The following is a 14,471-nucleotide window of genomic DNA, read 5'->3' as shown; positions in this document are numbered from 1 at the left end:
TAGAATTGAACTGTGCATCGCTTAATAACCCATTCGCCAGGCAGTGTTACGGTTTTTTTTATAATAGAAAGTATTAAAATTGAATTATATTTAATTATCTCCGCTTATGCAACGACAAAAAAAAGCTTGTCTAAGTTTTACTTGAGATTTATTCAATTCAATTCAGACACGTTTGAAGTAACGTAAATATATCAACAATGGCGTATTGAAAGGCGCCTCTATTTAGAGCGATTTGTCCTGAAACCGAGTTGTATTAAATAATGCAAGTAATTATCTTTACTATTCCATTAAGATCAATTACATTTGATTTTATTTATATATATATATTTTTTATATCTGTATAACATACGCCACAAATATATCTATATACATATCAACTAATTCAATAGACGATGATCTGAAATTTATTGTAAATTTTAAGAACGAATCAATTTTGAACAGTTGCGAGTGAGAAACTGCGACCATGACAGTCATACCAGTAGATGCAGTCAGCTGGCTTTAAATTATGTCCAACGCCCAAGTCACAATCAAAATTTTTATCTTTGGATTGCTCAGAAAATGAAGCATGTATGTTAATTATTATAAACGTTATACATGTAAGTCTTTTTGTTTTATTTGTACGAAGGACAAATAATTTTAACTATAACTAGCCTAAGAAAAGTATAGTGGCTGTTGAGGCCTTCGGATATTTAGGATCTAAGTGTCATTTGGGTGCATATGTACATTTATTTATTTAATTATTTACATGTAGGATAGTTTAGTAATATTATATAATATTATAATGTAGTGCTGGGGCCATCGGATATGTATCTAAGGATCTAAATGTAATTTGGGATAGTTAAGTAAAAACTATTGGTAATTAAAGAAGGCATACGGCTATGTACAGGACATAAGTATAATTTGTTCTTGTAACTAATAGCATTTTTAAGATTGCATTTTGTGTATCGTTAGTATATGGTTACATATAGTTGAAAGTGTGTGAATGTGGAGTAAGCAATAAATCTGTGGTGGTTAACTAATGGAAGTTTATTATTTTGTGTGTCCAAGACGCAAGCGAATCAGTTTTATTTCATCGAGCTTGCCAATGTTGCAAACAATTTATTTAAAAATAAACTAGTTTTCTTTCGTTTTTTATATTTTCAATGAAATTATATAATATAACTCATTAGTACTGCATTTCATTTGCATTAGAGCGCGCGTTTGCTGATTAAATTAAAGTCGCTCCTAGGAGGGTTTTTCGGCTTCAAAGGGGCGAATCATCATCTGGACGCTTTTCATGGAATAGCTACGGCCATGCCAATGATTCCAGTAAATGCAGCCGTTTCTCTCCAATTTATTTGACTTCTCCATTTGGCAATCGAAACTAAAGCCGTTCAGGTTGCTTAACGATAGTGAAGTGAAATATGTAAAATATTTTCCATGGCAAAATATTTCGAGAATAATACCTGTCAGCGCAGTGGAAATACCACCAACCGCCTTTTAGACCTTTTGCGCAGTTGGCTTTCGGATGCGTATCATTATCTTGATCTTTGGTTGAAAATGCATTTCCTGTATGTTTTCTCAAAGAATCGCCAGCATCTCCGCTGTATTGGCCAGTCGAAACCAACGGGAATTTTTCCTCCTCGCTTCCAACTACGAAATTATCATATCTGGCATAGCGGACTTCGTCATTTTGATCTACAAGCTTAATATAGAGCTCGTGTCTTTGATTGTTTGTCAGTTTATTCAATTTCTGTAGACCCATCCAGTATTCACCATCGGGTGTCCCGAATCCTTCAGCATATTCTGACCAATTCTTAAAAAAGTCAACACTTCCATCTGTGCGACGCTGAATTACGGTCCACCCTATGCCTGCAGTCTCCGAATCGCATGCGACGGAGAAGGGCGCCTCTCCTTCTATTTCTATTGATTGTACTCGTGCAGGAAGACAACTTTGCGACAATACACATTCACCCTTAAAATAAATCAATCGAGAGAACATGTTAAATAATATTATAATAACATTTCCTCATGTCGACTACTCACCGCATCACTTCCAGATATTACCGCAATTAAAATTGTTAATAAAATTGCATATACTTTTAAATCTTTCAACATTTTAAAGCGGTTTTGGAAGCTCGTTGCCTTATACAGGGAAATGTCCGACAAATATGAAATAGAATTGAACTGCGCATTGCTTAATAACCTATTCGCCAGGAAGTGTTACGCTTATTTTATAATAGAAAGTATTAAAATTGGATTACATTTAATTATCTCCGCTTATGAGACGGCAAAAAAAGCTTGTCTAAGTTCTACTTGATATTTATTTAATTTACTTAATACACGTTGTAAGTAAAATTAAAATGTGCATACGTTTTGTTTTGGTGGGAATATTTAAATAAGTTTTAATTTGTTTCAGCAAAAAAATAATTGTGGATATATTTTATGTGTGCGGGCTAATAATATGTGTAACTGGGCTATTGTTTTGAAATAAGGCTAGTCTATGGGTTTGTATTGGGGAATAGACATTAAAAAGATGTGTTAAAAATGTGTGAAGTTGCTTGTTAAACTAAAGGCCAAATATTGAATAAATGTGTGTTGTGCATGTATTAAAAATATATTCATTTTGTGTGTCCTAGACGCAAGCAAATTAGCTATGTTTCGTCCAGTTTGCCTATAGAAGGTTCTTGAAAGAAAAATGCAATTCTTGATCATCTTGGGCTAATATTTTGAAACCACAATGATGCCTTAGCATTTTAAAATACCAAAATTACAAATACATATTTTGTGGCTTATGAACATAGTTAGTAAAGCGAACAAGTCAGAGTGCATGTCAGAAATGTTCCCTTTTATTTATAAATGTATTCTCTGTATGTTTGCAATTTATATTTAACAACAACAAATGTGGCTTTGCTATCGAAAACTCTTAAGATATATTGTGAAATGCTCTTCTCTGGTGGAACACACAGCAACAGCTAATGCGGCGATAAGTTAAGGTTAGTTAGCTGTGAATGTGGCCACAAAGGCAATGTATGCCAAGAAATAAGAAAACAAAAACAAAAATGATTTATCATAATGGTAGTCGGCAGCCTGGGGGCTTCCAACGGCGTTGCCTTAAACGGCCGATAACAGCAACAACAACAACAATGACGCGACGACGCGACGCGACTGGACCGAAATGTCAACTCTTCATATAAAAATTAACAAAATATAAATTTGAAGAAAAAAAACAGATTCAAAACCAGAAATATGCGTTTTTTCGGGATGCGTTTCTGTTTTCATTGCCCATCGGGCTTTGTTTTTTGTTTTGTTTTTCTTGGCAATTTATGTGTCGAGCGTCCCTTTTGGTATCGAGTTACGCTTGCGCCTGTGCGACAATGTTGAGTTTCTGGACTCGGGCACAAATTATGAATTGCCGTTGCCCGTTTTGAAGCTTATCGAGCGAATGCATCGCTGCGTTTAAGTTTTGTTTTTTTCCTCTTCACTTCTTTTTTCTTATAACATTTTTAATCTATGTCAGCGCATTTTTATCTAATGGCTTCAGCTTCTACCCATCTTCCCATTGATTACTTACACGCACAGCAGGCAGGAATTTGTATCTCCGATTTCAATGCTGACTTATGACATGGTCTCCTATCAGAGCTCAACTCTGTTTCGCTCTGCTTGGCTCTGCTCTGATAGCTTCATAAGCCGCGATAAGACCAAATTCAAGCGCTAATTGCCAGCAGCAAGACCTTATGAGGCGCCGGGCATTTGTCTGTGGGTGCGGGGCGCGCGGTGGCTGGCCAGCCATTGACAGTTTTCCAGGTGGCAGCCACGCGGTCTTGCTATCAGCCGCTTGTTATCGCCAGACAAATGCATTTTGCAAATTATTAACATACTCCTCGATGTATATGTTTGGATGTGTGTGTGTATCTGTAGCAGCGTGGCTCCTACATGGCCACAACAGCAAGTCGAACGCGCGGCAACAGATACATTTGTATCTGACGCCAGTAGGCTGCGATGGAGCGCTAGCTGCCGGTCTCTGGCTGCTCTGTGGCTGTGGCTGTGGCTGTGGCAACCGGCAGCAGCTAATTGATGTCAGTGCACAAAACTTGATTTATTTCTATTAATAAATGCCCAAATGCAATTATTTGGCATGCAGGCACACACATCCACACACACGCATAGATATCAGAGTGCCCGCTGAGAAATTTGCTATATGCCTAAAAATGGCTATAAATTTTAAAAGAAATTTTGTTATTTTTTTTTTTTAATATTTATTTGTTGTATGATAAAAGTAATAACATTTTTGTTAAATAAAATAATAAAGATTGCATGTATTTTTTTTTTTATTAATTTCATTCGTTCGGATATGTAGTAGGCTATATATATATATATAAATTAAGTAATAATTATATTACATATATTTTCAAATATAATAGATATCTTAAATTGATTTCTCTCATTAGAATATAATATTTAATTGGGGTCTATAAGAATTACATGAGATTTTATTATTTGAAACTATTGACACAAATATTAATTGAGTATGACATGTCGTGCAATTTATAAACCCAGAAGTACCTTGACTTGTATATAAATTAAATTGGGAATTAATGAAACACTTTGAAGCTCCCGATTTCAGCTGCCTTATCTTTGGCACCGATTTTTTGAAGCATATGTATATAAACCTACTAAATAATCGGGTTTTAAAAGTGTCAAGGGTCTATAGATTCATGATATCGTTGTCGCGTGACGCCGTAAAATATTGAGCCAAAAAACTGATAAATCATTTTGAAAAAAATTAAAACAATAAAAATTAAAAATTTTTGTTTAAATATTGTTTACAGCTGTTCTGTTAGGTTGAGCGGGCTTTTCATATTTTCTTATCATTTTTTATACATGTGTATTTATTAATTTTAAACGGATGCTGCAAACATTTTCCACTGGGTCTATACGAGGCTGGTCAATAAATCGCTTGTTTGGCCACAATTACACACACGAACAGCAGCCGAAAATGGCCAAAAACCAAAAATGCTGCAACTGCAGTACAGTTGTTACTGATACTGTTGATGTTGTTGTTGTGTTTGTTGTTGCTGCTGTAGTAGCTGTTGTTGTTTCGATAAAAATCACGTAAAAATTTAGTTGCATAAATTTTAACACCGATTTTAATCGACGCCACGTCTCTGGCTTAGACAACTCATTGAGCTGCTAAGCTCGAATTTTCTTTATATTTTATTTTAATTTTGCTTCTTTTTTTATTTTTTGTTTGCATTTTCTTCTCGACGTCGAAATCGAAATCGACGTCGACAGCGACAACGATCGACACTTTACGTGGCAGCATTTTTCGCTTGTAATTACGGTCAGCAGCAGTTCCGGTGTGTTTCTTGTTGTTGTTGCTGCTGCTGCTGTTGCAAATGTACTCTATAATTTTTTTACGCTCGTAAATTATTGATATGTCAAATCAAATTCTGGGCATGTTTTTTAGGCTGGCACCACCACAAATTTATGGCTTACAATTTGTGTTGGCCGCAAACGAGAACTGGTTAAAAAGTAGACTGCAAAATAAAAAACAAATATATGAAAACTTTCGCTTGAAAAAAAAAAAAATATTTATAATGAAACTGACAAAATAAGGGTATCAGACTGACGGACAGACGAGCATGACTATGTCTATTCGGCTGTTGATAGTATCAACATGATACTGATCTAGAAAAAATATACTTTATTGGTTCGGAGATGTCTCCTCTTATGCGTTACACATAACATGACAAAATTAAGATACCCTCTAATTAAATTGTATTTATTACTCATTACATACGCAGAAGTTCTTATTTATACTTTTTTATAAGCTTTTTTTTGAAAAGAAATAATAAAGTTGTATATTTTAATCATATTAATGTTAATTGCTGGTTTAAATGATAAATAATAATAATTATGATGATGTATCCATTAATTATACTTTTTAATAACAATAATTATAATATATTACATACATCTATTGTTTTTTATTTTTCAATAAAAATCTATTAATTGTTTATTTACTTAATTTATTTATTTAGTTACACGTTATGAATTTTAAGCATAGTTCTGATCTTAAATAATTATTATAAATATTCTTGTCCACTTTTTGGTATTGAATTTTTTTTTTGGGATGCTAAAATACTTGTGTAACCCAGGACAGACAGTTGTAATTAATTAAAATTTTTGGTTATTCTTAAAAATGTATCAAGCCCATCTCGTCTGTGGAGTAAAAATATTTAAGAGACGGAAAAGTATTTTTGAGACAGCCGCGGCCCATGTAAAACACTTTGCTTTACAAGCCGCCTGCGCAGAGGCCCCCTGCTTTCCGCCGAGTTGCTATGTTTAGTTCCTGGCTGGTCGAAAAACGAACATTTTCGAGTTACCTCATGTTTTGGCTTTTTATTTTCCCTTTTGCCCATAGTTTTGACATAACTGGAGCGGTTCGTTGGGGGCACTCATATGTGGCAGAAGAGTAATGGCGGCTGAGAGGAGGAGAGGCAACCTGACTGTAGACGGGTTTGGCGTTGTCTAACAAAATGCTCAAATGCTTGTCTTAGCCATTTGCATTTCGATCTTTTGGTAAATGGCCAACAAGCAGCCAAAACATTGCCTGGAAAATCCTATGGTAATAAAAGTTTTGTATGGAAAATTACAAAGCGGAGCGCGAATGTGTTGGCCATTCCTGGTTTGTTTTTGGGTTTTGGGATTTTGGGTGCAATTCGCTGTTTGGTTGCTTGGGTGTTTGGGTGTTCGGGACTGGGGCTGGGGCTCGGTTTTCCTGGCTGCTCTGCCAGCGCTTTGCCGCTTTGCATTGCATACATTCGACTTTCACTTTTCGGCTGCCAAATGGCCATTTGGGCATTTTGTGGGCCATTTTGGCTGACTGCGCTTTAAATTTATGTTGATTGCTCCAGTTTGTTTTTGGCTAAATGTTGTTAAATTGTTTTCCGCTTAAATGACATGCATTTGACAAATGATTAGGCCTAGTTTGTGGTCGCAATGCTAACCTCGACCTATTGTACAAATGCATTACCAGCTGCTAAAGGAAATAGATTTTAAATGGATGTCAAATGGCTCAGATTTATTTGATTTGATTTTGGAAATGTCAACAAATTGCTATTCAAATGAGATGTAAAATAATTAATGCTTAAAGGAATTTAGATTATGCCAAATAAATATATTTTGTGTAAATATCCTTAAAATAATAAACAATTTTTGATTTTTATATAGTAAATATATTTCTTAATTCTTTTGTTTTATATGATTTCAGAAATCACACAATCAAGAGCTGCTATCAACTTAATCGAAGACAAAAACTCAGGTAATATATCTTTACTTTGAAAATCAATATTTGATATCTGCATAGATCTTTGGCTTATCTCAAAACAAAAATCTTTCGCTACCCTTGCTGCCCGCTTGGGTGCCCTGCAACATTGTTGCACTTTATTCGCGGAACCATAAAACATGAAAAACTAAACCCGCCGAAAATCTCGGACAATGTCAATAACGAAATAAATACTAATAAAGTCTGGGCTCATGAGTCCCACAACGAGTGTCCCTTTTGTGTGTACTACATAAATTTCAATATTTATGGCCAGAAGCGAAAAACGGCGATTGCTACCGAAAGGGCACAGAATCAAAGAGCTGCCATCTCGTATATGTTTCCCTTGTGTTGGCATTTTCGTATTTGTTTTTTTTTTTTGTGTCTTACTTTTGGGTAGGCGTATGACAAGCAGTGCCGCTGTGGGCGTAACCCAAATAGAGGCGTGCGCGGCATGCGCCGTTTTACTCTTTAGGGTCGCCTGCAAATATACGACTTTCATTTCTATGTAACTAACGGCCGGACAGGGACAGGGCAGCTCGCGCCTCGAAAATGGCATATGCTATGTGGCTCTATGTGGGCACTGGGTTCCGCTGATCCTGCTACAGGACCTGGTTGGGCATCATAAATCGCTGCGACATAAATTCAGTGCAGTTTTGACATGGTTGCTGCCTACCTGCCTACCTGGTTGCAGGCACCTGACACAAGAATTGTATTTGGCTGTTGTTGGTATTTCGCACGCTAATCTCTGTAAACAAATCACTAGAGCACGCGGATGCGTGGTGGGCGCGTACGGGGACATGTCCTTGGGGACATGTTGTTTTAATTGCTGCCAGACGTCGCAATTTATGAGCATCAATAAAGTGTCAACTTTTGTTTTGACTGCAGAACGTATAGAGAGAGATGAACAAAAAAAGCGGCTTCTGGTTGTTGTAAATCATCCGCGTGACTTTCCTAGAAAACTAGTCGGAAGGCAAAAGCCACTACAGTTAGCACTCTGCTAGGGTCTCTTGAAATGGGCACTGGAACTGCAGCAGATGCTTAACTTGGTCCAGACATGCAAGCCAGGCCCCGGCCAGGCGGACGTTGTTGGTTTTTCGTTTTAGGTATTTGCATTTCAATTGAAGCGAGTAATTAATGTATCGCATATCTGTAGAATTTTAATTGCCAAGTCAATGCACTCGCCACTCGCAGATGCATCATTCGTTTCAATAACACTAGACAGCAAAGTAAGGGAAATGAAGAAAAAATACCTGTTAGTTATTAGTATTAGTAACTAAACAAATAAACAAAACAAAACTAACTATTGTTTACCATTTAGAGGAGCTGGCAAATATCATTAAAACAAATAAAAATTTGGAAATTATCCGAATATGTAAAATATTAAAAAAAAGTAGACTTAAAATGCACTTACTTTATAAAGAAAATCAAAAAAAATAATTGAAGCTGCAAGTCTTAAAAAGTGTCATATAACTTAATAATATATTACTTAAATATAATATTTGAAAATATAATATAATAAGTATATAGAAAACCTAACATTTAAAAATTCTTATTAATAGAGCTTTTCGGATTTATAGCAGAAATTCAACAATACATTTTTAAAAATGTTGGGATTTAAAATTTGTTAAATTTAATATGAAGAAATTTCGTTTAATTTGTGAATTAAATCTTAAAAATAATTTACAAAATAATAATAATATATATATATATTATATATATTATAAATTTTTAAAATGTAGATTTTCTTTAAATGGGTTTTTACTTTAGGAATACGCATTCTATTTTGACAAGTAGGGTTACATCAGGTCAACAACAACTGTTCATATAATATTAGAATTTGTTTCATGGTGTAATAGGCGCGCGTGTGGCCTCGTCACGTAGCCTACTCAAAACTTAAGCCTCCAAATGGCAGCTGGGCCGGGCAACAACAATTAAAATCTGAAAGGGTTCTCGTCTTTTTTTTCTCTTTATATACAATTTTCGCAGTAATCTAACAAAAACCACAAGCGGACCACAAGCAGGCCTCATGACCAAAATCCTCATCTCGAATCGCTGGCAACGAGCGTTGCGAATGCCCAATGCATATTCTATGCCATATTTCTCTAGCTCGAAACAGGGTAACAAGCTAGCAAAAATGAAAAGAACACAACAAAACTCAAACCAAAAAAACAAAGAAGAGAAATAGAAAACAAATGCTTGAAGTGGCTGCTGTTGCTGCACGTGATGATTGCATCATTGTGTCGGCTTAGTACGTGCCCCACAACGCTCGCTTGTCACATAAAAAATGACACAAAATTCTCGGCATTTGCTGCATTATAAACTTTTGCATGCTGTCGACAGATGTTTGTTTGGCAAAAAAAAAAAATATTAAAAAAAAAATCAGAAACAGAAAATACATAGAAGAATAATATACCACAAATTTCTGTTTACCAAAGCTCTGTGCCGCCTGAACCGAGCACAATCTTAGCATTTGACACTTGCGCTCAGGGATTAAGACTGGCAAATAGCCAAAACCAAATGCTATCATTTCAGAGTGCGGTTTTACAATTGTGATTGGATCAGATATAGTCTCTGAATATAACTATCAAGTCAGACTATGACAATAGAAGACAGCAATCAGAGACAAAACTAAGATGTATGCTACTGTAATAAGCGATAATAAAGTGCTTAAATGTCCTCCATGTTCACTTAGTGAGAACATATTCGTGTATTGCCCAGCGCCTCAGCATTTTAATGAGATAATGGTTTTAAAAGTATTTGAGTTAGGATACTATTTGTTTAACTAGAAAACAAATACATACAGCAACACATATTTGTGTCCTCCATGGTCACATCCTACAATAAAGTGCACATGTGTCCTCCATGGTCACTAGACATGACATTAATTGAGTAGATATAGTAACATATATCCTCCATAGTCGCATAATGTCAATGTCTTCCATTGTCACATTCTTTAATAAAATGCACTTGTATCCTCCATGGTCAATTAGTGACAACATATTTGTGTGTAGCACAGAGCATCAGCAATTTGATAACATGCTGGTTCTAAAAAATATATGAGTTGGTATAACTTTTGTTGAATTAGAAAGCAAGTACACATAGTAACGTGTACATGGGTCCTCCATTGACACAATTTTTAGCAAATGTGAATTATCCATAGAATCGGATCGTTTTCTTTTACTTACTTTGATTTTATCAATGACAGTTCTGACTAGCTTCAGCTTTAAACTCTTCAATGGAGCATCATGTCGCCCTCATGTCTAGGGCCTATTTCTGTGTCTGAGTCATATGAAAACCGAGCCACAGATTGCTTCTGAATGCCCGTTGCCCGTTTGGCCAGCTGAATACCCAATGCCGACCGATATCCGCTTTATTGTTATGCAAAATCGACCATAATTTTGGTATTATAAAAAATATGTATAAAGTAACATTAAAAACGCATAATCAAAAAAAAAAAAGAAAAAAAAGAAAAGAAGGAAAATAACAAGTCCGAAGCCTCGGCATAAACCAGGCAACTTTCGCCCGGGGTTTGGGTACAAAGCCAACGCTTTATGTATACGACTTGCTTGGGTCCAAGTGCAATGTTGTTGTGCACAACAAAAGGAAGCAGAAGCAGAAGAAGAAGAAGTTTGGTTTTTCTGCTTTCATAATTTATGGCAAATGCGCGCATTAAACTTCATTAGATCGAAATTTAAGGCCGAAGCGTTACGTTGATGCGCCCATTAAAATGGGAACACAAAAGTCAAACGCGGCATCGTTTAAGGCTGCTCTTTTTGTTGCCCATTACAAATGATGTCAATGGGTATGATAGAGTTTCAGTTTGAATCAGAAATTTCTAGTCTTATAAATTATTTGAGTGAGTAAGACAGTGTTACATGTTGGTATTTGTAATTCATGTTTGAATTAGATTTATTTTACTTCTTGTACTATTCATGCTTTGAAAAGTTCCGTTTATATTCCTAAACGTAGATCTGACAGATTATTGCCATAAAATTATTGGGTTCATGCATCTAGAAACAGCTGAAATGAATTCAATAGTTGGATTAATTTGATTTCCGTTTCACGTTAAAAATTATTTAGCAATCGCTTTCTTGGAAAACATGCTGTATATCAAAAAAGATCTATGTACAGGGTATCTCATATGCGATCAGTCTTCATTGAGTCTTGCAACTTTTTTGTTTGCAATTAGCTCGGTAGAAGTTCAATGACAGCGGCCGCATGGAGAAAAAAAAATAATAAAACTGGAAACTGGACTACAAGTTCATTGAAGCTGGAGCTGAGACTGCGGCCAATACGAGGAATTATCACATAAATTTATTTTTAAAGAAATGCCGAAAGAAATGCACCACCAACTGCGTCATTGTTGGCGGTTGCATTTGTCAAGCGGCAGCCGTCGAGCAACTTGCACACAGCGTGTGTGCCCCCTGGCCCCCCTGTCCACTGCTGAATGCTCCCCCTTTAAATATTTTGGTAGTTTATGTGCAACACCCACCCAAAGAGAGTCGCCGAGAGTTGTGGGCCCCCTTGCAATGTTTTTTTCTGTAGATTTCTTAGCCATGTGTAAACATTTGCCGCCAAAACTAATTTTGTAGCTGCTGCTGCTGGTGCTGCGTGGGCCTTGAGGCAAGTGCAAACGTGATGATGCATTTGCTGATGATCATGATCAGCAGCTAGTTGATGATCAGATGTGTGTGATTGTAAACGCTATTCACGCTACTTTGATGAAAGCGCATTTGGTGTCGGCGCTGAAAGTGTCATAAATTTCAATGTCGTATGCAAAGTGCACCTTCAGATGTGTTGCGTTTGCTCTGGCGCGGGTGGCAGCCACTCAAGAGATGGCAACTCTTGGTGGCTGCCACAGAAATTGTATACGCTTAACATAGCACGCGCTCTTAACATCAGTCGACCTTGACCAAGGCACGGCGTGAAGCGCACCATAAAACTCAATTGACAGCAAACATTTTTGGCTTGCATATTTTCCGGAAATTTTTTGGGCATAGATAAGCAAACGTACGACACCTCCTGGTCAGCGTGTGTCGCGACGCGTAAATGAGTGTCCTGGCTAAAACCAGGTAAGATACCCCATAGACAGTTTGTCATGCTCGTGTCTGCTGACGTTTTGACTTAGCCGGAACTGCAGCGGCCAAGGGCGAAGTGAAAGGCCATTGAATGGCCATAAATCAGGCAATGGCGCGTGCCCTTTTCTAATACCTGTTGCAACAAGTGTAACAAGTGTAAAACTATCAGCCATTTTGCAAATTTTGCAGTTGAAAAAGAAAAAAACAAAGAACAGGACTCCAGACGTAGCCAACCTTGGGAGCCACTGCTTTGGATATAAGAGCCATCGGGTTCAGCGCGTAAATTGTGGCAGACACTTAAGAGCGGAGACAAGATTAAATGTTGAATTACGTTAAGGCCAACGCAGATAAGCCAAGTGCTGCGACGGTGTTCAGAAGAGATGCAGCTCAGTTCCACAGTATCGCCAATTCCAGACAACAAGGAGTGGTCCGCTGTGTCCGTGTTCGGGGCCAAGGTGATAATGATAAGGAAATGAAATCGAGTTAAGTTTCGCGACCAACGCAATCTCTAAATGAGAATGAGAATGCGAACGCGAATGAGTGCACTATCTGGCCGCGTATAAAGTATGGTAACTGATGCGTAACATAAATTATCAATGCACAGTGGGACTTAACATACTAAATATATGTTGTTCAAATTTGTATACTTATCAATGAGTATGTCCCGATCAAATACACAGCTGTAACGAAATTTGACTGTATCTTCCTTTTGGAGCGAAAGTGTACACTAGACGGACTTGTACAATTTTCGAACTCAAAAGTGGGAAGAGTTGTGGCCAAAGCTGATAACCATGGAAATATAAAATACGATCATGACGACAAGAGTCTGCGTAGCTTGGATGTCTGAGCATTGACCTAGTAAGCAAATTTAGCAGAAATCTTTCATTTTTCATATTTATCCATTTAAATCGTTAATATTAATCAAGAAAAAAGCCAAATCATAAAAAGCGAAGTGCATAGACGCGTAGAGAGAAATTCTTACGTCATTGTCGGATTTTTTAACCGGGCGATGCCGGTCACTTTCTGCTAGTTGGAAACATGCAAAGTAACATTGTAAGAAAATAAGATAACAAAAAAAATAAAATTGAATTTATTAAGCAATGCATATCAACAGCAATATATTAATTCAAATTAGTTATATTTATTAATATTTTTATTTAAATAAATTTAATTTTAATTTTATTGAAATTTTTGCTATTTATTTTGAATTTTGTTAAATTGTTATTTTATTTGTTTTTTGTTTTATATCGTACGGTTTCTTAACAGTAAAAAGTTTTACTTTTATTTTATTATTTAACTTGGGAAATAGCTTATCGAACCCATTGTTCTTCAGCATTGTTAACTGTCGTTCCCCGATTGTCTCCATAGAGATACACTTTAGTGTGTTTGTGTGTGCGAGACTTGTCCATGGCATAGCCTGTTGCTGGTGTGTTTGCAGCCAGACTTGACCCCAGCCAACTGACTGATAAGCGTAATTGATTTTTGCAATTATTTTTAGCATAGCTCAAAAAATGCTTTAAAAATGTGTCAAATGGCAGCGCTGGCAACGCCAACGACCTCATAATTTTTATGATTAGTGGGCATTGCTTGTTAGTGGGCAGCATCATAGCCGTGAGTCGCAAGCTGGGAGTCGCAACGGCTACGACGGCGGCGGCAACATCATCAGCAGCGGCGCATCAGCAACACGTACGCACACTTCTCACACAAGCCAGCAGATGCGACGAGTAGGGGCAACTCTGGCAAAAAGGACCGCCGCGCCGACGTTCCGTGATAAATTGCAATGATAGCAAAAGTACTTGGCTCTGTTGCTGTGGCTGTTTGCTGTTGCCGTTGCCGAAACAGAATAAAACGAAACATTTTGGCAGACGTGTCCACCAGGCAGTCAGGCAGCAGCAACAGAAAAATTAACCGCCGGCAACAGAAAGTCGGGCGGGGGGACTGTGGGGCGCTACGTGTTGCAGGTAAGCCAGTCAGTCAGAGCCCAAAAGATGATATATCCAAAAATTCCATATAATGACTGCCAGGCAACAACAGCAACTGTTGCTGGTCAGCAGCAATAACGGCAAGTAAGCAACGCGCATTAG

The 14,471-nt window shown here is 37.0% G+C and overlaps 1 protein-coding gene across 1 annotated transcript; it reads right to left on the bottom strand.

The window, feature by feature from the left end:
• Positions 1–1,062: 1,062 nt before the first annotated feature.
• LOC115766590 (ryncolin-1-like) lies at positions 1,063–2,130 on the bottom strand. Its single transcript, XM_030710576.1, has 3 exons — positions 2,026–2,130; positions 1,446–1,954; positions 1,063–1,381 (listed from the first exon to the last, which is right to left on the bottom strand). The coding sequence occupies exons 1-3, from the start codon at positions 2,095–2,097 to the stop codon at positions 1,225–1,227; spliced, it is 738 nt and encodes a 245-aa protein (XP_030566436.1). The 5' UTR covers positions 2,098–2,130; the 3' UTR covers positions 1,063–1,224.
• Between the last annotated feature and the right edge of the window lie 12,341 nt (positions 2,131–14,471).

This window comes from Drosophila novamexicana, unplaced genomic scaffold, assembly GCF_003285875.2.
Source record: "Drosophila novamexicana strain 15010-1031.04,08,12 unplaced genomic scaffold, DnovRS2.1 tig00001209-arrow-arrow-pilon, whole genome shotgun sequence".
NCBI classification, from domain to species: domain Eukaryota; kingdom Metazoa; phylum Arthropoda; class Insecta; order Diptera; family Drosophilidae; genus Drosophila; species Drosophila novamexicana.
Note: the sequence above shows the minus strand (reverse complement) of the source record. Positions and strands in the feature narration are given on the sequence as shown.

Excerpts from the sequence above, each read along its gene's own strand:
- LOC115766590 (XM_030710576.1), bottom strand. The coding sequence starts at position 2,097 with ATGTTGAAAGATTTAAAAGTATATGCAATTTTATTAACAATTTTAATT. Across the intron at positions 1,955-2,025 it reads TAATATCTGGAAGTGATGCG|GGTGAATGTGTATTGTCGCA; the intron begins GTGAGTAGTCGA and ends ATTTATTTTAAG. Across the intron at positions 1,382-1,445 it reads TATTTCCACTGCGCTGACAG|CAACCTGAACGGCTTTAGTT; the intron begins GTATTATTCTCG and ends ACTATCGTTAAG.